The sequence below is a fragment of the Lytechinus pictus genome, chromosome 9, assembly GCF_037042905.1.
Source record: "Lytechinus pictus isolate F3 Inbred chromosome 9, Lp3.0, whole genome shotgun sequence".
Classification (NCBI taxonomy): Eukaryota; Metazoa; Echinodermata; class Echinoidea; order Temnopleuroida; family Toxopneustidae; genus Lytechinus; species Lytechinus pictus.
In genome coordinates, this window is record NC_087253.1 from 12,747,607 (window position 1) to 12,772,944 (window position 25,338).

The window sequence follows — 25,338 nt, forward strand, 5'->3', positions numbered from 1 at the left end:
AAGAATATTTACAATGGATTAATTCATATACAAATCAAATTTTACGCGTATTTGTTTTGACAGGATGCCATTTTTACGCATGGGGATTTTTCACATTATACCTAATTAATACCGTGTTTACACTTAATCGGCATTTGGTTCTGAACCAATTGCCGATGCAGAATCGGCATTTGGATTGCGTTTACACGTTGTTACAGCTCGCGGTTCAGAACCGCGAGCCGATGCAAAAACCGATACGCATACCTACAATATACGTCATAATAAAGACGTTCGCTGGATTAGTGCGCTTACAATTACGTCACAATGGTAAAGTAAATGAAATGCGCACAAATTGCCGGTGCAGAATCGGCTTTCTGTTTACACGTAGTAAAAAAGCCGATTCTGCATCGGCTCGCGGTTCAGAACCTACTACTTTGGTGGTGCAAATTGCCGGTTCTGAACCGCGAGCCGATTCAAGTTACTCGCGTTTACACGCTATGAAAAAGCCGATGCTGAATCGGCTCGCGGTTCAGAACCGCGAGCCGATTCAAATGCCGATTAAGTGTAAACTCGGTATAACTCACTCTTAATCTCAATATATACAACATAAATGACATTGTCATGGATGGGGAGGCCGGGGGCTCCTAACTAACGGAAATGTTTTTTTAGCAATAACGACGGGGACGGCAAAGCATGTTCACGACCGTCTTCCGAAAGAGCGGCTGCGACACCAAATAGCAGATCGGATTCAGAAAACTATTTGCGAACCGAAGCCAGACGAAGAACTGTTTCACATCCCTCGGCAGGTTCTTGTAGGCGATCAACTCGGGCTCGATGGAGTAGAGGAAATAGATGATGGAGTTGGGAAACCAAGCGATGGCGAAGGAGAATACGATGTAGGATAGGGTTCGGGTCGCCTTCTGCATCTCGTTGGCGGATTCCCGGTTAGCCGTCGTAGTCCGGTTACCATTGGCGTCATCCTGTTTAAAGAAAAAAAAGTCAAGATTTTTTTTTGAAAAGGTATATTTAATGAAGAATGTCACTGTATTTTATAGCCGTCATAACCGGCGGCTTCCAAAGATAATGACGATGGAAAAGAGCACATTCAGTGGATAAGGCAACACGTACAGCAACAATTGTGGTGTTAACCGGTGTACATAGAGGACCACACCAGTTATTTTACACCGGTGTTGAATTGGTGGTGTTAGTTTTACACCTATAGGTGTCATTACAACACCTTTGGTTGTTACATTTACACGCTTTGGTGTTATTTTTAATCTCTAGGGTGTAATTTTAACACCTCACGGTGTGGTCCTCTAAACACCAACTGGTGTCAGTTTTAACACCGCAGTTTTTACAGTGAATGCAGGTGCTTTGCTATCCAAGGAAATACAAAAATCGTATGTTATAGTGTCATGTACATGTGCGATTCCTGTCAGCGCATGGGGGCGCCTTAGCGTAATAAAATTAAGTGTCAAGGTAATTTATGAATTATTTACCGTGTTTACACTTAATCGGCAATTGGTTCTGAACCAAATGCCGATGCAGAATCGGCATTTGGATTGCGTTTACACGTTGTTACAGCTCGCGGTTCAGAACCGCGAGCCGATGCAAAAACCTGAAATGATACGCATACCTACAATATACGTCACAATAAAGACAACGCTGGATCAGTGCGCTTACAATTACGTCACAATGGTAAAGTAATTGAAATGCACACAAATTGCCGGTGCAGAATTGGCTTTCTGTTTACACGTAGTAAAAAAGCCGATTCTGCATCGGCTCGCGGTTCAGAACCTACTACTTTGGTGGTGCAAATTGCCGGTTCTGAACCGCGAGCCGATTCAAGTTGCTCGCGTTTACACGCTATGAAAAAGCCGATGCTGAATCGGCTCGCGGTTCAGAACCGCGAGCCGATTCAAATGCCGATTAAGTGTAAACACGGTAATTGTCTCTATTTCCGTTCTTTTCTGTTTTATATTGTTGATGGAGTTGTTGTGATAATCATACCAGGAAGGGTATTTTCTTAAGCTTCCCTCCATGATATGACATAATTTAAAAAGAAAATGTGATTTTCTTTTTACTCCAAAAATCCAGGTGGTCAAGCAATGTTTTGAAATGAATGTCTATAACAATTTATTAACAACTATCTTACTTTTAACGACAAAATCGTATTCTCAATTTCATGGAACAATTTATTCTGTTCTAACAAGTCGATATATTCTAACTCTTACTCTCTTCATTTATTTTATTTTTCTCTCTTTTCAGGTTCTGCATTTGTAAACTTGAAGCTGGATCAAAATTCTTGCATTTAAGGGCTTAATTTCATTTTTTAATATGATTAAATAGATCATGTTGCTATGGAAAGGTTTTATATATATATATGTATATAAAATAAAAAAAAGTCTTGCAGAGTTAAGTCACCTTGTTGTATTGGCATAAGTTTTTTTTTTCATGTGATATCGGAATTCCTCGTTCTTCCGAGTGTTATAATGTTATGTTATTTCAACATGCTCCTTTAAATGAAAGAAAGTTAAATTGCTATAACTTTCTTCTTCTAAGGGGGGGGGGTATGTCATGTACATGTGCGATTCCTGTCAGCGCATGGGGGCGCCTTAGCGTAATAAAAGAAGTGTCAAGGTAATTTATGAATTATTGTCTCTATTTCCGTTCTTTTCTGTTTTATATTGTTGATGGAGTTGTTGTGATAGTCATATCAGGAAGGGTATTTTCTTAAACTTCCCTCCCTGATATGACAATAGGCATGATTATTATTTTTTTTATGTATCACCATACTCTGAATTATTTTCCGTCAAACTTCATGACCTTAAAAGATATAATGGACAAATTGAAGTATTATGAGACTTCTTGACTTGCTTGATAATTCACAAGGTTTTGCCCACATAAAAAAATAACAGAAATAAAAGCACCACGCAAAACATCAAAATACCCCTTTCAGTTGAGGGGGAATTCACTATAAGCACCAAAGCTTATAGAAATCGGGAGAAATGATTCTTTGAATTCATAATTATGAAGGACATCAATTAAAAAAGAAATATATAAAAATCATACATGCTATTTCTTCTTTCGCAGATTTTAAGTGAAAGTCTTTCTCGCATTAGCACTTAAAGCATTCACCTTTTCAGGGTGGGTAAAGATTCACTCACGACAACGCACAAAAGCACATTCAAGACATTGTAAAGATTCAATTAATGGATTCTTGACGACAGTTTATTCAAACACTGGTGTATTAAAATTCATTTGAAAAGCCCTATTTACAAATATTCCTATAACCTTAAGTGCCTATAGCGTGCCTGGGATATAATATAGTAATTCTCGAAAGTCTCATATTATTCATATATGCCTTTAATACATTAAACCAAGGGCTATTCAGATTTCAAAAAAAATGTCAAACTAAAAGAAACCTATTTTCAATGTAACATAATTGATTAAGATTCATCTAGCATATACTTTATTAAAGGTCAAGTCCACCCAAGACTTGACCTTTGATTTGAATAATTACAGAAAAAGCAATAGCATAATGCTGAAAATTTCATCAAAATCGGATGTAAAATAGGAAAGTTATGACATTTTAAAGTTTCGCTTATTTTTCACAAAACAGTGATTATGCCCAATTCAGGGACATGCAAATGAGACAGTCGATGTCTTCACTCACTATTTTTTTCTTCTACTTTTATTGATTGAATTATACAATATTTCCATGTTCAGGGAAGAATTAATTGTTATTTCACTTGACAATGGGACAAAATTATAATATTTCATATTTCATATAATAAAATACAAAAGAAATAGTGAGAGAATGACGTCATCAGTCTCCTCATTTGAATACCGACCAGGATGTGCATATAACTGTTTTGTGAAATTAAGCAAAACTTTAAAATGTCATAACTTTCTTATTTTACATGTACATCCGATTTTATTGAAATTTTCAGTGTTATGCCTGTTGGATTTTTCTCTTTTTATTCAAATCAACTTTTCGTTGGGGTGGACTTGTCCTTTAAAGCAGATCTAAAACTCATTCAACCATAATAAAAGATTATAATGTAGACAATTTCAATTTCAATTTATCCCGCTCAGACTGGTCTAAAGAAACTGAATGTTTGCTTGCTTGTTTGCTTGCATTTATTTCTGCGTTCAAAAACACAATACAAAAATATTTACAATTACAATATACAAAATAATGCACAATATAAACAATGTAGTCATATTACATGATAAATACAAATAAGAGTGTGAGTATAAATTAATCTTTTATAAATGTAAACATATATATATAATGTAATAAATGAACGCAGGAGACCACCACCGTGAGCGGTTAGGCTTGAATTGATGGCGGCCTCATATGTAACGATGTAAATATGGCTTGGGAAAATTCTTATCAATAGTAGATATAAGCGCACCTCTTAAAAAAACAAGAATCAAGCAATCAACTGAAAAATGGATGAACCATGAAATTATTGCTTTAATTAAAGAGAGAAATGTAGCATACAAAAATATGACCTCGAAAGAAATATAAAGTTTTAAGGAATCTAGTACAAAGGAAAGTTAGAAGTGCCAAAGACGAGTATTTTCAAGGAAAAATCGAAAAAAACAAACATTACTCAAGAAAATTGTGGAAGAATTTAAAAGGTTTAGGTCTAATAGGTAAATGGAAAATTGATCAAAAGACATTTATTAATGTGCGAGATAAATGAAGTCATGATAAAACTGAAATTGCAAATGAGTTTATTCGTTATTTTACAACTGTTGCCGTTGAGTTAGTCTGTAATTTACCAATAAATACAAGTTTCATGCAGAAAGTGTACAGTTTCAAAAGTTTTTTTTATAAAGAAAAGGGTATTTCTAAAAATAGTTTCCATTAACCAAATAAATTGAAAATGTCAAAAAGTACTGGTCTTAGATATGATACCTGCGAAATTGTTAAAAGTTGGGGCAAGACATTTGTACAAACCTTTAAATCATATAATTAAATCATTTTTATGTCTTCTACCTTTCCTGGTGATATGAAATTTGCAAATGTAGGGTTTGTTAAAATATAATCTTGTTTCATATAGATTATTGTTTGCTTCAGGTTTTTGCAAATTAATGATTGATGGATATGTTTATTTTTTTTGTCGTAGTTTATATATACATTTTGTTGTTACAATATATTAATGTTTTATACTATCAATAAGACCCCGTTGGAAATATAAGCCTTTCGGCTTTCATGGGTTATACTGTCAAGGTATTCTTTAAATTCAATGTATCTCATATAACATTTGATATTCTTGACGAATAAAATCAATCAATCAGTCAATATACTGGAAGTCCATTTTTTACATTTATTTCAGTTTATGATTATAATCAACATGACTGGACTCGTAGTTTTTGCCCGAATCAGATTCAAATTGGAGTGAAATGAAAAAAAAAACGCGGAGAATAGTGAAGAATTTTTTAATAATTCCACCGTCCACAGTTTCTGGGTTTTTTTATTTATCGCTACTTTTAATTGTACTAACATCAGGGACGGATGAAGTAGTTCTATACAACCTTTTTTTTAATTTGTTTAAAAACAGGGAAGCCCATTTAAGAATGTGTTGGTCTCCCATGTGGCCCTGTGAATATTGAATTCCTATTTCACGAAAAACCAATCGAATGAAACAGGGGCAGCGATCCGGGGGGGGGCACAGTGCCCCCACTTTTTGAAGCACTGAAAAAAGTGCCAACTTTTTTTTACCAAAAATGCCCTCTAATGGACGTGTTCTGTGCCCTTTTCACCTATAAGTTCCCGTTTTATGTGTGAGCAAGTATCATATCTCGTATCAGTGCCAAATTTTACCAAAATATTCCCCCTCACGAACGTGTTCTATGCCCCTTTCATCTGAAAAGGATTCGTTTTATGCCGTTAGCAAGTGCCCTTTTGCCATCTTAGAGGTGCCCTTTATCGTATCATTGCCCCTTTTACCTCCCCCCCCCCAAAGTGCCCCTCACATAGTCTGCATTACGTGTTCTGTATCCCTTTCACGTGAGAAGGACACGTTTTATGTATGAGCAAGTGCTCCCTTGCCTTCTTGTACAAGCGCCTTTCTCGAATCAGTGCCCCTTTTCACACAAGAAAAGTGCCCCTTACGGTTATGTCCTGTGCCCCTTTCACCTGAGACCGGTCCTATTTATGCCGTTATCAAGTGCTCTTTTGCCTTCTTATAGGTGCCCTTTATCGAATTAATGCCTTGCCCCTTTTTACCTAAGAAAAGTGCCCCCCCCCCCCCCCCACGAACGTGTTCTGTGCCCCTTTCACCTGAGAAGGACCTGTTATGTTTTAACCATTGCCCATTTGCCTTCCCATAGGAGCCTGTTCTCAGTGGCGTACCTGGCATATTTCGTCAGGGGTGGGGGGGGGGGGCAAGCGACAAGGATGAGCAAGGTGGGGGGGGGGGTAGTAGGCATGGACGTATATAGGCACAATTTGTTCAGGGGGGGGGGCTGATAATCATTGCCCAAATATCAACTTCACAGTTTTTAATTTTCGTGCGAGCGAACATTTTTTTTCAATTATTATTTAGCCCTTTTACATGATGGGAAACGTGCAGAAATTACACATTCGGTCATAAAATTACCAATACACGAGGATATTTGGGCACCTCGCAGTCCTCGTTGCCCTGCATTTTGCAGCCCCCCCCCCCCCCCCCATACACGTTTGGATGTGTAGGTCTGGCAGTGGCACTGAAGGTGGGAAATGTTACCCAGGGGGTGCCCAATAAAACAGTCTGGATCTTGCTACTACTGATAATTGCTATCGGGCGATTGCACTTTATTGTCGAAATTAATTCTTTTTTGTATATCATTCCAGAAATGAAATGTAATGGATCGTGATCGATATATTTCTAATCAAGTGGTAATTGCAATGTTTATATTAAAATACTTCTTTTTATTCCTCTTTAAAGGTGTCTACATTATGTCCCCAATTCTGCTCATTTGGAGACGTTATAAAAGAGGTATTTGACATTGAAATCAGTTTAAAATAATAATAATTGCGAGCGCGAAGCGCGAGCTGATTTTTTTTCTAAAAATTTAGACCTAAAACGATACATTTGGTGCACTTAATTATTAATAGGATGGGTATCTTCCTTAATAAATTATGCGAGCTCGAAGCGCGAGCTAAAAATTTTGATATTCCTAACTGGACACTAGACATTCAAAGCAGTTACAGGATGGGTTTCTAAACAGTCGTGCGGGCACAAAGCGTGAGCTAAATCCTTTGATATTCCGACTTAAGAACTCGACATTCTAAGCACTTTTAATAACCATGAACAAAGTGGTTTCTAACTGAATAATTAATTGATGCGAGCGCGAAGAGCGAGCTAAAAATTTGAGATATTTCCCCCTGAAAAGTGGACATTCTAAGCACTTTTTTTTAAACTATGAACAAGATCGTAGTTAAAAACAATTAATGGGTGTGAGTGCGAAGCGCGAGCTAATTTTTTTTTATATTTCGACCCGAAAACTTTACATTCTGAGCACTTCATTTAATTATGAACAAAATGGAATTTTATGCGAGTGCGAAGCTCGAGCTGAATTGATATTCCGACCTAAGAACTTGATATTCTAAGCAATTTTTGTAACCGTGAACAAATTGGTTTCTAATGATATATTTTTTATTTTTTATATTCCGACCTGAAAACTGGACATTCTAAGCACTTCATTTAACTATGAACAGGATGGATTTATCTGAACAGTTATATATGAGCACGAAGCGCGAGCTGAATTTTTTTAAATTCCGGCCTTAGAACTGGATATTATAAGCACTTTTTGTTACCGTGAATAAATTGGTTTCTTACTAATCAATTGACGCGAGCGCGAAGTGCGAGCTGAAAATATTTGATATCTCAACCTGAAAACTAGACATTTATCTTAGGTAATCAACAAAAAAAATGGATGCGAGCGCTACGCGCGAAATTTTTATTGTTATAATTATGTTACCTAAAAGTTGTTCTCTAACTTTTTCCTGTCCCTGGTCAGCCCACTCCTTTCTTCACTATCGGTACAGAGAGCTCTAAAGTCGCATTGCGTAAAACTAGCAATTTACCGATAAAAGTGTACAGTTTAATTGACATTTACCGACAAAGATGGTGGAACTAAATAAAAACGAATCAGTTGGAACAGTCCCGTGAGCCCGACAGTTTATGATTTTTTCCGACAGTCTGCAGTCCAGTTTTTGTTTTCCCCTTTCTCTTCAACCCTTTCTTTTTTCCACTTCCCCCTTTTTTCTCTCTTTCCTTTTTCCTCTTTTCTTTTCTCTTTCCCCTTTTTCGCTTTTTTTTTGCTTGTGACTCGTCAGGGGGGGGGGCAGTCTGCCCCCCTGCACCTCCTTAGGTACGCTAGTGCCTGTTCTTCATATCAAGTTATCCTGAAAAACTACTCTTTTCATGCCCGACGAGCGCCCGGTTTCTTTCTTAAGCACCGTTCTGCTTCATTCTGGAAGTGCATAATGAATTTTTTAAAAATTGTAAAAATAATCCTACGTGCCTTAAGTTTCATGAGTCATGTAAGTGGGGTAGATAAGTCATGTATTCTTTGTTTTAAGATCCTGTCCGTACGCAGCGGGGGGGGGGGGGGGGCAGTGGCAGTTGCCCCCCCCCCCCCCCCCCCGAAATTTTGAAAACTCACAATATTTTACTGCAGATTTTCAAAAAAATCACCAAAAGTATGCACAAAATCCATGAATTTAACTTAAAGGGATTGTTTCACTTTGTGAGCAATTGAAAAAATTATCATATTGCTTTTTGAAAATGGTATGAACATTTGACTAAGAGCTCAAAAATACCCATGTGAAAGTTTGGGATCATAACATGTTCGGGAAGTGTTTTTAAAAACTGAAAATCTGAGGCAATGTTTGAAGAGAAAAATGCACTTCTCGACGGTTGATTCATGATTCTGTTTCCAATTTAAATCGATATTATATAGCGCCACCTTGTGATGTATGCAAGAAAGTAGGCGGAGCTTACCACGGGGAATTTCGCTTCTTGCGTGATCTGTGGGCGAAGTTAGTTTGTTTTGGGTTTTTTCTGTGTCTCCGCTCGGTGTGTGCGATAAGCGATCGATGCATGTGCGTTGCTTATTGCCTGTGTGAAAGGGAGTAGCTGTGTGTGTCGCTTGTGCATAACATTGGGGGAATATCATAGGTCCATGATCATACTGTCAAACTGTGTCGAACTCGTGAATGTCCATTCCGTCTGTGGTCTGTACATTTGAATATGCTACATGTATGCCTCATAATGAACTTTGTAGACTTACAGACCATGGGATTTTGATGAATTTATATTTTGGCGACGTAAATTAGTAGCAAATAAAACGACAACAACAGAAAAGAACGCGACAAACCGGGGCTACAAATACAATCTCGGATCTACAGTGTAGAGTAATAGTAGTTTTTTTTTGTGGATCATGGGGGCCGGGGATGGAGCGTGATTTTCCAGAAGCTATATTGTGCCCCCCCCCCCAAAAAAAAAAAAAAAAAAAAATTCCCTCTGTTCCGTTTCTTTAGTTTACCTTTGCATGCACTACAAGATATATCCTTGTGGTTGTTGATAATTCTCTTTTACCTGGTCACGATATAGCAAACGTCCGTCGACTGGTTCGAGAAGAGAATGCAATATAGCTCCATGTAATGCAATATCATGGAGCTGTAATATGTATCCGAACTCCACTCTGGTCATGTTACGTCCACGTATATAGTCACAGGCCTTCGTGTGTCATGTACATGTTTACATACACGGGGCATAGCTGGGTAGGAACTCGGAATAAAGGCAGTGACCTCTCCTTCTCCCCCCCCCCCCCTGGCATGGAAACATCCACCATCGTGGTTTTTTTTTGTGTGTGTGTGTGTGTGTTTTTACGTTCTCCACGAGCTCCCCCAACAAAGATATTCCCATCCCGGATTTCCCATCCCATCAAAATCTTCGGTAGGCCTATCTTCACGTAAGATGCTTATGAGAAACTCCCGGGGAGAAACTATATGATCAACATGATCAACGTATAATTGCCCCCCCCCCCCTCCGATCGATCGGGGCCTCTCCGTTTTGGACTTTATTTTGGAACGTGGTAGATAGGGTAGTTGCAAACCCAAAACATCTCAACTCCTAGACCCCGGACTATAATGACTATTAGACCTGCAAATTATTATCCATAAACTTTGTTGGTTTTTTATTTTTTTTATTTGATTGTTTTTTTTGTAAGGGGTAGGAATCGTATTTAATTTTATCCATGATTGGGGTCAATAATTCTTTCAGTTTCTCCGCCATATAATCCGCTCATGACATCTTTCAAATCATATCACTTTTCTTTTACATTTTCCATTTCTTTCGGCCGCTCTTTTCTTTTCTTCTGCATGCTTCCCCTCTCTCGATCCTCCTTCCGTAAATTCTTTACAGTAAAAAAGAAGTCTGATTTTTTTTACACATCCCTGATTACTATATGAACCTTACGTGAAAATAGTGTTTTGTGTTCTTTTCTAGCTCGTTTACCTGAAAACCTGTAAATTGGTTATTGATTTTCTTCATACAATTTATATGAAACCTCAGCGTATATGAAGCATCCTTTACCTTCGATCTGGTATTGTTTATATTGGTTGGTTATATTCACGATTAAAAAAATGCATAAATATAAACAAAATAACATTACATAATCAAATAATTAAAAAAAAAAACAATATAACAAATTAACAATATAACAGTAATGAAGCTTACAATGCATGTAATACAGAATCGTAGGGATAGACCCGTTTCAGATTGGCTATTGATAGCCAACCTGTTCTTCCCCGGGGTCCCTAAAAATAAATAAATTAAATTAGCATTACAATATGAAAATTTCTAATAAATACGAGTATAACAAATCAATATAAAACAAATGTAAAATAATATATCCTCATGATATCATTCATTTGGGGAAAATAATGAAAAATGAAATAGTGTAATTAGTCACACGTTATCAATCACGAAAGTTCCCTTTTCTGCTCGATCCAATCACTGAAACATTCAAATTCCATGGAACAATTAGTCATACATCATCACCACAACTATCACATAACAATACACTTAAATTCGTGTATTTCAAAACAAATTCTTGTGAATGAGCATAATTGTATTTCCGTCGATATTGAAAGGCCGTCTCTAACAGGGTATGACCCCCCCCCCCTTCCCATGTCGGGGTAAGGGGGAGAGGGGGGAAATAGAAGTGAGGATGGGGAAGAAGAGAAAGAAGAAAGTGGAAGAAGGAAAGAAAAAAAAATGAAAAGAAAAGAGGCTGTCGGACTGACGCCTACCGGAAAAATGATATAACTGTTGGGTCACGAAGGAATGTTCCATTACTCCGTGTATATATATGCTATACCGACAGTGATTAGAATATACTGTCACACCGGGCGGTTCTAATTAATTGCTTCATGTTTCGAGAGAGATTTGAATGTATATAGGTTTTAGGTCTAAATCGCCTTACAATCAAGCCCATTCTTTTTTACGTACAGTGATTAAAATTGCCCGGCCATATGTCCCAGTCGCCAAAATTGTTAGCTCGCGCTTCGCGCTCGCATCATTCAGACTGTTCCATTATCATCTTCACAAGTTTCTTACGTGTTGGGCAGCGCTTTTAAGATATTCACTTTTATGTCAGTAAATTTAGTTCGCGCTACAAACAGCTTGTCCTTTATTGTTTTACAACGTCCAGTCATGATCAATTATATATATAAAAAATATATATTGTTGAGCATGATATACCCTTCGTATTCATTATTACAAGAAGTGCAAGAGGAATGTCTAGTTTTTATGTCTACATGTAAAAATTGCTTATTGTGCTTCGCGCTTGCAATTATTGTTTACTGAGGTACATATAATTTGATATTTACATTAAAAAAACCTGCTTAGAATGTCCAGTTGTCGGGCCATAATAATATTCAGCTCGCGCTATTCGCTCGCATTGTTTAATTTAATGTCCACCATGTCCACAGTGGCGTATCTAGAACAAACGAGGCCCGGGCAAGTGCTAAAATCGCACCCCTTTCAAAATATAGGTCTATTGTGTATATACTCTGCACTCGACCAGTCAAAATAAAACATAATATTCTAGTCCGGGGTTTTTTATCATGAAAATGATGCGTATCTAACGAAAACAACGTATGCGAGCGCTAAGCACGTGCCTATTATTTTCAGTATTAAGATCTTAAAAAGGAATATTCTAAGCACTTTTTGTAATAATTAACATGATGCATATCCAGACAATGAACGCATTCGCGAAGCGCGAGCCGAAAATTATTGATATTGAGACCTACAATCGGGACATATCGATGCTTGTCTAATTAAGCATTTCATGCAAGCACGAGGGGCGAGCTGAAAAATTAATATTGAGGGGAAATCTTAATAATAATGATGATAATGATAATAATTATAATAATAATAATGACAATAATAATAATAATATTGGTGGCTTCTTATATAGCGCACGCGTCCACCTTTCGGTGCTCATGGCGCTTGTAGAAAAATAAACACAACACCCAACAACAATAGAAAACGAAAAAGAATTTGAATTCTCCTGGATGTTAATGGGAGATCAAAATTTAGTTTTCACTGGGACTTGAATGTTTCTGTTGATGAAAATTTGGCGTAATTGGATAGGCAATCGATTCTATAGCTTTGGTCCTATAACAGAGAATGCATCCCCCCATTTGTGTTTGGTTCTGGGTGTCTGGAGCAATAGAGCATCAGAATGATGAGCGGAGACTGCGTGAAGGCTGATATTTTGAGATAGAGCTGCGGAGATATGTGGGGGAAGAGAGAATAAATTGAATAATAGTAAAATAATTTTGAAGGAGATTCTTTTATCAACAGGCAGCCAATGTAAGGACTGGAGGATTGGCGAGATGGAGTCATACTTTTTAGTGTATGTTAGGAGACGGGCAGCAGAGTTTTGTAGACGTTGAAGTTTTGTCCAATCTTTTTGTGGGAGGTTAAAGAACAATGAGTTTGAAAGATCTAAACGGGAGGAAATCAAAGCATGGATAATTTTAGGGGCTTTTTGTAGGAATTCATGAAAAGGATACGTATCTCATCGGGGTAGGCCCTAATGTGAGCGCGAAGCGCGAGATGATATTTTGTATATCCTCACCTAAAAATGTCTAATGGAGAGTTTTTATCTCCCTCATCAAAATCAGAGCGTGGTGAGAAGCTTTCACAAACCAGAAAATTATATTTCTGAACTGTTTGCAAGAATTAATGAAAAGAAAGGTATAAAAATAATGCAAACTCGTAGCTATAGATGAAAAGTTATGACATTTGAGTTTGAAAAACTATTTTTTTTTATAAGGAGTGTTTGTTGGAATTCATGGAGAGAATATAAGTATATCACTAATTAAAAGTTGCACGAATATTCATCCCTGGGTAAAGACATGCAATATTATTTTTTTACGTTGAAAAGTGCATTAATGGTACACTCTAAATTACAGGGATTTAAAATAAGTCTAGATGGATTGTAGTTAGGGACCAATCGATTTCTGGATTTTGTTTTAATCCTAAAGACTTAAATTTAAATCTCAAATGATTTAAATTTAGATTAAATTTAAATCTTTCGAGATTTAAAAAAGGAATCTGAAGGATTCAATTAAATCCGGAATTCGATTGGTCCCTAACTACAGTCCATGTGGACTAATTTTAAATCCCTGTAATTTAGAGTGTACAGAGAACGGGGGTATTACCGTCAGCGGTATTCCCTTTTCAGCGTCTTAATTCCTTTGCTTTTTCTATTCATTTTTTCCCTTTCTTTCTTTGCATCTATCTCCCGTTTTTGCACCACTGAAAGTAGCACCCGGGGCACGTGCCTCCATTGCCGCCCCGGCTAGATACGCCATGTAATAAAGTCCACTTTTCATGTCGGAAGAAATATCAGCTTGCGCTCCGCGCTCTAATCGATTGTTGAGTTATATATATATATATATATATATATATATGTATAACATGTACATGTATATATGTATAACATGTACATGTATAACTTCACATATTTATATATATATATATATATATATATATATATATATAGCCAGTCTGTTCATGGTTCCATTGCTTTTTATGTCTTGTTTTAGGTCTAAATCTAGGGGGAAAATCACCTCGCGTCTAATTCTCTAATATGACGTTTCTTCTTTAAATAAAAAACGGACTTGAACTTTCCAGTTTTTAGATCTGAATTAAAAAAAATAATAATCAGCTCTCGCTTCGCGCTCGCTTTAATTGTTTGATTACATACTCATCCTGGTTATGATTTCAAAACGTGGTTAACATGTTCAGTTCTCAATAATACTCATATTGTACATGACAGAAAAAGTGCTTAGATTGTCCGAGTTTCGGGCGGAAAATTAGAATTTCTGTTCGCGCTTCATGCACGCTCGCATCATAAAGTTATGCTTATATATCCATCCAATTTATGGTTGAAAATGTGATTCGAATATACATTTTTTAGTCCCAGATATTGAAAATGTACAACTCGCTCTCGCATTTTATTGATTGGTGAGATTTGTATTACATGTACATTCATGAGTCACTGCAAAACGAATACTTTTGTAGGTGAGTATATTAAAAATTACTTCCGTGTTTCGCGCTCGCACGAATCTTTTCGTTAGATACGCATCTTCTTCATGATTACAATAACTGCCCAGAATATTCAATTCTCAGTTCTAAATAAAAATATACAATAAATTTAGCTTGCATGTGATATATTTAGACCTCATGAGATAAGGTAAGATAAGACTGTATTAGAACTTCGATCTTTAGTTAGGTCAAGCCCTCTAATATATAAATGAATAAATAAATAAATAATAACGTGAATAATGCCCCCCCCCCCAAAAAAAAAAAAAATGATTTTGGCGGCCTATCGGGAAAGTGTGAATGATAATTCCCACCCCTACCTTTAACTGATGAAAGCCTGTACTGCCCTGGGTATGGTGGAAGAAAATGTGACTGAGGAGAGTGTTGAACACTTCCAAGACTCATGGTCGTATAGCTGACGTCGGTACACGTTACCGATATACATTTGTAGAATCAAGGGCTATACCGACAAACATTTTGAACATTTACGATGGAGTGTAGCTCGTGAGCAAAAAATAAAATAATATAATCACTTTTGAAAATGAACACCACTTCTCCCCCCCCCCCTCTCCCTTGCATGGTTGTGGAAGTTCGTAGTGTTTTTCGTTTGCGCGGGGGAGGGGCTCAAATAAAGGATTATAGGTATTTTCGTTTTGATCACACGAATCAAGCAGTGATAATAATACATGGGCACCTTGAGCACCTAACAAGATGGACACGTGTGCTATATAAATATTATATTATTTTATTACTGTTATTATCATTACTTAGAACTTATACGCTACTCGCCCCTTCCACTTCCCTCGTCTCCATTTTTTTTTGAGGGGGCCGCAGGTATAGGCATAATCTATAGCGTTCCCGCTCCCCCTTTCAATAATTTTAAATTTTTTTTCATCGTCCATTCTGGAGATATATGATTTCATCTCTCCGATCCGCCTCGTCAGTGTGTAAATGCGCCAGCGTGAAGGGAGGGGGTCGCTAGCAACCAACCTCCAACCTTGGACAACACAAGAAATAGGAGAAAAAATAAAGGACATTTTAATATTAGAAACGAAAATGTCTGCTATGTTCTTGTTTGTCTTTTCCCCTGTTTATATTCCATAATGATGTAATGATTTTCATTTCAAGATTTCAAAAATCACATGTTCAGACCCCCCATTCCTCCATGTCCAGGGTTGCACTTTGTGAATAAGAGAATTCAACCTGGTCACACGTCGTTTTCAGATCCTTTCATTTTACTTCTCTCTCCCAATTTTCTTTCTTTAGTCATGTTCGTTGTGTTGTAGAACAATAGAGTGGACACTTTGACGTCGAAATAAGGTTACCAGACTAACGAAGGGAATGGGAAAGGTAGCGATAAATGGAAGCGAGGGGAAGGGGCACGCCCTCCTAAATTTTAGATAAGTGGGGTAGTTACCCCCTTAAAAGGAAGAGGGAAAGAAAGAAAGAAAGAAAAAAGAAAAGAAAGGAAAAATGTGAAAATAAAAATAAGAAAAAGATGAATATCACATGTTTACTAAAACCAATAATACCAAAATAGCAGTTTTGACAAAGGAAAATACTTAAAATTTAAAGCAAAATAATCATACAATCAAAAATAAAAAGTTTGTTTTCCGCACCAAAATGAAGGTGTTTGGATCAAACCTGTACATCACCCCCATATAAATCTTGGAGGTGATTTAGCACCCCCGCTTACAAAGGCCATGTGCATCGGTGTTTCCACAGATCCAAAACAAACTTCTCGAATTTATAGACATTTCCTAGAATTTTTAGTTTGATTTTAACAAAAATTGTACAAAAATGTAGCCAGCCGAAACTTTCAGCAAACAATTTTTAAAATATAACATGAATGTTGACAGTTGCTATGTTTAATTATTGTTTACTTGTAATAAGGCTTTGGATTTCCCGAAATTTCCTGCATGGATTTGTTTCATTCGGAACCTTTCCTGGAAAAGGTAAAATTTCCCGAAATTTCGGGAGGAGTGGAAACACTGATGTGCATCACGGGAATATCTATATATAACCCTTCATAATGCAATGTTATAAGGGGTTATAAGTAATATCACGAACATGCTATTGAAATAAAAATGTAGGATTTTAATATAAAATCGAAAAACTTTTCAAATTCAACTCTTTGCGTTTACTCGCATTTCTCTATTGTATTACTAAACTTTATATGCCCTGTCGCCGAACCCTGCATGTGTCTTTCCACATTTTTTAAAATCGGATTAAAGTGACATTTTTAGATTGGTGACTTCATTTTTTTGTACAAAATACCATCTGGACGTCTCAGGATTCTGGAGTTTCTTGGGGCTTTGCTATCTATGCCTAGAGAAAGCGGAAATAGAGAGGAACGATAAGAAAGGATATAAGAAGAAGAAAAGTGAATGAAATAAGAAAAGAGGAACGATTTGAAAACAGAAAAAGTAGAAATCATTATACAAAAAAAATCAATCGCGAATATACTTTTTAAAAAATCAGCTTGCGTTTTACATGCGCTCTTATCATTATTCAGGAAAATATGCAGCAATATTCCAAAACAGTTTATACAATGTTTCGTATTAAGATCTTAATTTCAACAAATATCAGCTCGCTTGGCGTATAAACTTTATACTTACCATGAGACCGTATTTGATTAGAATGACCCGATTCAGCTCTTCATGTCAAAATATTAATAATTTTCAACTCGTTCTTCGTGCTCCGCGCTCGCACCATACTGTTGTATAATCAATGCAATTTAATAAGTTTGAATCTCGGGTTTTCAGTTATTTTTTTCCAAGCAATGTGCTTATAATGACAATCCTCGATCCTGCTAATTGTTAATATCATAATATGTTGGGTGTGGATCATTTGGTGTGTGTGGGTTGAATCATATTTTTAATAAGTACACTCTATTATTCATGCCAAAATTTTAAACGATATTATGTTTCTTTTGTTATGAAAATGCTAATACGCATTTACGAGAACAATAAATCAAATCGAATTGTTTAAGATGAACATACCCTGCGTGATTACCAAAAGTGAGTAGAATGACCCGTTTAAGATGTTCATGTTCATAAAAAAGTTCGCGCTCCTATATTTATTTTCAAGGCGAAATATAAAAATAAACATTACCTTGCGCGCTTCGCGCTCGCATCATTAATTTAGGCCATAGTAGGTCCATGATTGTAAGAATAAAGCTACGATGTACTTAAAAATTCAGACTTTAGTTGCATGGGACACCCCCCCTAATTGATAATAATTAAGCATTTATCAGCCGATGTGGAAGAAATGTGGATGGAAATATTTCTTACCCCTCCCCCCCCCCGAAGTACGTAAAAATATACATTCTGGCACTGGCGGCGGAAGATCATGCTTCAACACCGCCGGAACACCGCCAATCCAGAATCTATATATTTTTATGCTTTCGCCGCCGGCCACAGAATAATGCAATTATTTTTATGTCCTTTTTATCCCCAGCATATACCTTTATATTTTATATATTTTATGCTGCACCAAATCTTTTTATATAATTATTATAAAAATGTTCGTTATACATTGGTTGTTGGGCTGTGCAGTTATGTGTTGGAGGGGGGGGGGCAGCTTTACGTTGTGCAGGGGTGGATCCAGGTTTTACTAAAGGGAGGAGGCACAATTCATGAGAAAATTTTGAAAAGAAAAAAAAAGAAAAAAAAAAGGTTTTCATCTAAAAATTTACAATCTAAAGGTATTTCGCCAAAAATTTGTCAAGCAAAAGAAGAAGAAGAAAGGACCTCGCGTTCAAAGGAAGGGAGTGCATACGTGAGTAAAATATGGCAGATTTACTACACAAGTTTTGATTACTGCTCTCAAAAAGGTGCTCGGCCCATTAGAGAAACAGTCTTGAATAAATGAAATGTTATAATCATGTGACTGCACAATTAAAAATGAATGTCCTGTATTATGTTCATTTTTCGAGCGATATGGGAAGAGTCTTACGTAATACCAAGTAATTTGCATACCCACATAAACAACGAAACGTTCACGCATGGGATAAAGCCATCCTTCCCTCAGCTATATTAGCCATGGTCCATGCCTCAGCTCACGACACACGCAGAGCTCGAGAGACCACATGTTTTTATTCTATTCTCAAGTACATGTATGATGTTCTGGATCGCACATATTTTATTCCGGTGCTACACTTTCGCTTTATCTTCATGTAATATTAAAGTACATCGCCCCAAATTTGCCACGTTACTACCATCCCGGCGAGGAGTCAGTAAGTCTGCATTTTTCTTATCTTAGATGGTCTGTACATATCTTTCGTTGCGCTATCAGAATCTGTTTTTCTTCTTTCATACTACTTTCTCTGCTTCGACTAGTACCGTCAAGGCACTATAGAAAAGAGCCAGCAGAGAACATGCGCTGCATGTTATGTTTACAATTCTCAGTGCATGCCGGCCGGAGCGGCCTTGCCCCCATTCACTGTTGGTTGATTGACAGTTCTCGCTTGCGTGTCCGTTACGATCTCAACGCAGAGGGAGGCATACAATTTTATTTTCAAATCGGGATGTCACAGTAATTTGGGAAATCGTCTAGTAGACGAGTTCTAATATAATCACATTTTCCTACCTACTAACAACTTTTCATTCAAAATAAAGATGATTTCTAGGGTTTCTTAGAACAAGTACATAAACTCATAAACATAATTCATCTTAATTTGAGAATTTTTTAAATCAGCTTCTCACAATGTTAAACGATCCCTTTAACCCAAAAAAAAAGCAAAAGCGCCTGATTTTTTCCAAAAAGTTTACGGGTGCTGCCCGTAGAGAAAAAAATGTCTGCATACGGCCCTGTTTTGGATAGTGCCATTTTCGAAAGAAAGTGTGCCCCTTTTCCCTGTGCCCCCCCCCCCCCACTTTCAAATTCGCTCCGCCGCCCCTGGAATGAAAGACTTAAGTTGGAAAATATATAATTTCGTTAATTTGTACTGAATGTTATAGTTACGAATGAGATAAACATTATAACCATTGACATAGGGCACCACCAACGCCATCACCTTCATCACCATCGTCAACGTCGTTATAATCAACATCACTATCAACATCACCACATATTCATTATAAGCCTAATCCACCTCCTCCCCTTCCTTCTCCTCCTCATCATCATCATCACCAACACCATCATCACCATCATCATCACTACCACCATCATCACGCCAATCACTACGCACATCACCATAATTATCACCACTACCACCGTCACCATCGTCCTCATCCTCACCTTTCCAGCTTTGCCACCATTCCTGTCTTTGGTCTTCACATCAGCACTCGATTCCTTCATCTCCATCGTCCCACCCGACGACAGGTCACTGCAAACCGTCATCGTGCTCGTTGACTTCGACAACCCGTCGCCACCGACCTCCTTGAAATGCTTATTGACACTCTTACCCCCAACGGTCTCCTCGATCTTGACGTAGATGCGGAGATAGAGGACGGAGATTACGACCAGCGGTAGGAAAAAGGTCAGACACGTCTGGAACATGTTGGCAGCGGGGTACCTCGAGAAGGACGCCAGGCAACTCTTCCCGGAGTTGGAATCGACGACGAAGTCCCAGACCGTCGCGAAAGACATCCAGAATCCGAACGAAATCAGCCAGGTGAAGACGTTGAAGATAACAGCCTTGCGCTTGCTTCGCGTCATGTAGTGGTTGATCGGGTCGTAGGTCGCTTTGTGGCGATCGATGCAGATGACGACGACGCCGACCACGGATACGGAGAACATCGCGTTCCGCAAGCCGAGGTAGACCTTGCAGAAGTCCCCGCCTCCCGGGAAGTAACCCAAGAACGTGTGGATGACGCCGACGATTTGGATGATCCCGACGATGAGGTCGGCGATGGCGAGGTTGATGATGAAGTAGTTGTTGTAGGTGCGAAGTCGCTTCTCGACGGCGAAGGCCCCGAGGCTGAGAAGATTGGTGAAGATGATAAGGATGACGAGGCTTGTTCCGAGGATCAGCCCCTGGAGATTGTTAATCGACTTGAAACGCGTCGTCCCGCCGTCACCGACATCAACGAGGTCGGCCGCGGTCGCGTAAACGTCATCGCTAACATTCTCAAAGAAAGGGGTATACGTATCTGGGCTTTCTGAAAAGTTTGCCATCTTAAACTTATAAAGAATTCTGAAATAGTGAGAGCTGATTAGATTTTTCTTTAAAATTGCAAAAGTGTCAAAAATAACTTATGCCGAGAGATATTTTACCATCATTTGAAAGCAGTACTAAGAATCAGAATAATGATCTCGCCGTCTTCAGGTTTTGCTTTTAGCACAGAATAAAAAGAATAATCCGTCCAGCTTCTTATTTTATAGATATCGTTGAAAGGAATACTTCTGCCCACAGACTATTGAAAAGCATTACACACCCGCGCATTTCTTCTAAGATTCGGAGAGAGCCGAAAGGTCGCTTTAACCATTTTGTACCGCATTGTCCTTCTTGATCTAACAACACTAATACAGTATATCACGCACCAGAATATCGAATCCTTTATTTTCCTTTTCCACAAGATAATTATCAATGCTGTATATTAAAAATATTACGATGATTCATAATTAGTTTTGAGTGAGCAAGGGGAATGAGAAAAAAGGAAAAGAGTGAAGATGCAGGTGAGTTTAATTATAACAGAGTTACATCTTTGGAACAGTTTTTATTTATGTTTTTACTTTATACATCTAATTAATGAAGACGAGAAAAGTAGAGATATAATATTGTATACGGGGAGAATAAACCAATCCTCGGGAATTTCATACCGCTTGTTTTTACTTTTGTGGTTAACTATTTTGTTCATATTTTTAACCAATAAATAGAAACATCGGTAGGTGGAATGAAAAGAATATAATATAGACACTTAATTACATTGAATAGACACGTATACGAATAATGCGAATGCAAATTGATTATAAAGAAGTGTTGTGGAATGCAACTTCAAAGAAAATGTAATGGATTGTTATTTTGTTTACCTTGGCGTTGAATGTTTTCTATTTTTAGTTAATTTTCCACGTTAACCTAAAATGATAAGAGACAGTGTTTATGAATTTTGGAAGAGGAAGAGAGAGGGGGAGGGAAAAAATAGAGAGGGAGGAGGAGAGAGAGGAATATAGAAAGGGGAATAATAAAAAGGATGATGTATTGATATTGCTCTCTTACTATCTTCATTCTGGGGAGTGTTTCATCAACATTTTTGTCCGACAAGTTGTCAGATCTGACATCTTTCCTTGATTCTGATTGGCTGAGAGACACTGTTACTATGGTAACTGTCGGATAAAACAGGACTTGTCGGATAAAACTTCTGACAAGTCCTTTCATGAAATGCTCCCCTGTTCTTTTGAATTAAATTAGTAAATAGTATCACAATTTATTTTGTCCGTTTTACGATATCATGATATCTGAATTTTTTGTCATTTATTAACATTCCATTTGGCATTTTCAATGTAAAAAAATCGCAATTGACTTACTCGAATAGTAAGAAAATTCAGAAAATACTTTGTGTAAATTGTTTGTCTATACATTAATTCTTTCTTATCTATCTTTATATATATCTATCCATCTCTATCTATCTATCTATGTATCTATATATCTATCTACCTATCTACCTACCTACCTACCTACTTACCTACCTACATTTCTTTCTTTCTATCTATCTATCTAACTATTTCTATATCCATCTATCTAACTATCTATCTATCTATCTATCTATGTATCTATCTATCTATGTATCTATCTATCTATCTATCTATCTATCTATCTATCTATCTATCTATCTATCTATCTATCTATCTATCTATCTATCTATCTATCTATCTATCTATCTATCTACCTACCTACCTACCTACCTATACCTACCTACATTTCTTTCTTTCTATTTATCTATCTTTCTATCTATCTATCTAACTAACTATTTCTATATCCATCTATCTATCTATCTGCCTACCTACCTTTCTTTGTTTCTTTCTTTCTATCTACATGCATCTATACATATATCTATCTATCTCGAATAGTAAGAAAAGTCAGAAAATACTTTGTCTAAATTGTTTGTCTAAACATTAATTCTTTCTTATCTATCTTTCTATCTTTATATATATCTATCTATCTAAAAGTATCTATCTATCTAGGCCTATCTATCTATCTATCTATCTATCTATCTATCTATCTATCTATCTATCTATTTATCTACCTATCTGTCGATCTATCTACATGCATATATATTTATCTGTCTATCTATTTATATACCCATCTATCTATCTGTCGATCTATCTATTCATCTATACATGCATCTATCTGTCAATCTATATATATATATATATCTACATGCATCTATCTATCCATCCATCTATCTATCTATATCTATATCTATCTATTTATGTATCTATCTATATATCTATCTTTTCATTACGGAGTTTTTATTTCTTTTTTAATTGTTTATTGGACCAACTCCGAGCAGAACATTTCCACTTTGTTTATTTATTTATCTATCTATCTGTCGATCTATATACATGCGTCTATGTATCTATAGATAGATAGATAGATAGATGGATGGATGGATGCATGTTTATATCTCCATGCATCTATCTGTCTATTTATCTATCTATCTACATGCATATATCTATCCATCCATCTATCTATCTATCTGTCGATCTATCTACATGCATCTATCTATCTACCTATCTATCTATCTACCTACCTATGTATCTATCTATCTACATGCATCTATCCATCTATCTATCTATCTATCTATCTATCTATAAATCTATCTATCTACATGCATCTAGCTATCTTTCTATCTATAGATCGACTTATCTATATCAATTTCTGTCTTTATTCTGTTTCTTTCTCTCTCTCTATTACAATAACGCACTCTGCACCGGCTACTCCCTTATCAATTCACCCCCCCCCCCATCTTTCCTCTCCTCCCTGCATTCCATTTTCAGGAACTCACCCTTTCTTCCCCACATGTCTTTGTTCCCCTTTCTCTCTCTCTTCTCTTTACATCGCTTCCACCATCTCCCTTCTCTATATATTTCTTTCAATCTCTCCCCGTCTCTTCCCTCCTCTTCCCCCGTCGTTGTGATTAATTTCTCCGTCTCTCTCTCTATATATACAGTGCGTCCCACAAAAAACGAAACCGAGATTTATCGATGATTTATCATAATTTAATCGCAAATACAATAGACAAATGACCTACCATTTTAAAGCTTAGAATATCCTCTTTCATCTGAAATTTCTCATTCACGCATGAGTGAGCAAAAACAATTTGAAAAGGGGATACCAAAAAGTCATTTGGCGGGCCGTATCTGTGTTTTAAAAAGAAAACCACATTTTTAAAATGTTCAATATCTGCTCTTTAATTTGATACCTCAATTACAGAAAATGGTCAAGAAATAACAAAATTCTGGTTATTTGAAATAAGGCTTGAATTTCAATAATTTCATAAAATGAATAGGTTTTACAGGCTAGCGTTCAAACTCACTCGACACTCCGTTTTGTTGACGATCAGCCATGCATTAAGTATTTTGTTACCGTGCGATAGCTTCAGTGGAAATCGGTGAAAACACGTTTATTTAATGAAATTATGGAAATACAAGCATTGTTTCGAGGGATCATAACTTTTTTACTACTTGACCATTTTCTGTGATTAAGGTATCAAAGAAAAGAGAAGATAATGAACTTTTTAGTCATGTGATTTTCTTTTTGAAATTCAGATACCCCCCGCCAAATGAGTTTTTGGCATCCTTTCTTCAAATTGTTTTTGCTCAATCATGCGTGAATGAGAAATAATCTAAGTAATACCAGATGAAAGAGGAGATTCTAAGCTTAACATTGGTAGGTCATTTGTCTATTTTATTTATGATTAAGTTATGATAAATCATCGCTAAATCTCGGTTTCGTTTTTTCTGGGACGCACTGTATATATATATATCATCCGTCCTTTGCTCCCCTCTTATTTTCCTCTAACATCTTCTCTCCTTATGGCCACAACGGTTATCATAATTATCAACATCTTCTTCCAGATAACCATTCTCTTTTTCTTCTCCTTTCTTGCCCGGAAAGGCCAATAAAAAATATTAGATAAGAAAGTTTTGTTCAACAATTGCACAAAAAAAATGTTATTTCGTATTAAAGATATGGTACCAGTTAAGGTAATGATCTCAAAATGAGTTCGAACAGAATCCAATGCCACCAAAGTGTTTGTATGTTTAAATACAAAAAAAAAATGTGCCAAATAGTTCTGGAAGAAAATGCGTAATTGCCGAGAAATGAGAAAAATAAACACGGAATTCAATCAAAATAACGTCGGGTGTACATTACAAACTTACTACTTGGTGTTTTGATCGATGGTAGTTTTTAATTGAATGAAATTATTTGTCATCCTCTTCAGCGAAACTTCAATAATCACGTTAAAAAAAAGAGGTCCATGCGTCATTATTAAGAGCAAATGGTGCACTTTTGCTTCAGTCAACAGCATTCTTCATTTATTGTTTCTTATTACTTCTTTAAAAACAACTTTATATAGTGCCTACATTATCTTGAATAAAAAATGTACCAATATGCACGCTGCAGGGAGCTATCTTCGTGCATGAAAGTTGATACAATGTGAATGTTATTTAATGAAAGAGTTTAAAGATAACAAGAACTACATCATTTAATTGTCTGTTCCGAGCTTGGGCATTACATTATTTCTAGAAGACATAACACATTTTTTTAGCAACGTTGATTCAA

General features: G+C 36.7%; 1 protein-coding gene across 1 annotated transcript; it reads right to left on the reverse strand.

Moving 5' to 3' along the window:
* Positions 1-644: 644 nt before the first annotated feature.
* On the reverse strand, positions 645-20,748 carry LOC129267721 (muscarinic acetylcholine receptor M1-like). Its single transcript, XM_064105073.1, has 2 exons — positions 19,848-20,748; positions 645-959 (listed from the first exon to the last, which is right to left on the reverse strand). Exons 1-2 carry the CDS (start codon positions 20,724-20,726, stop codon positions 645-647), a joined length of 1,194 nt encoding a protein of 397 aa, XP_063961143.1. The 5' UTR covers positions 20,727-20,748.
* Positions 20,749-25,338: the final 4,590 nt, after the last annotated feature.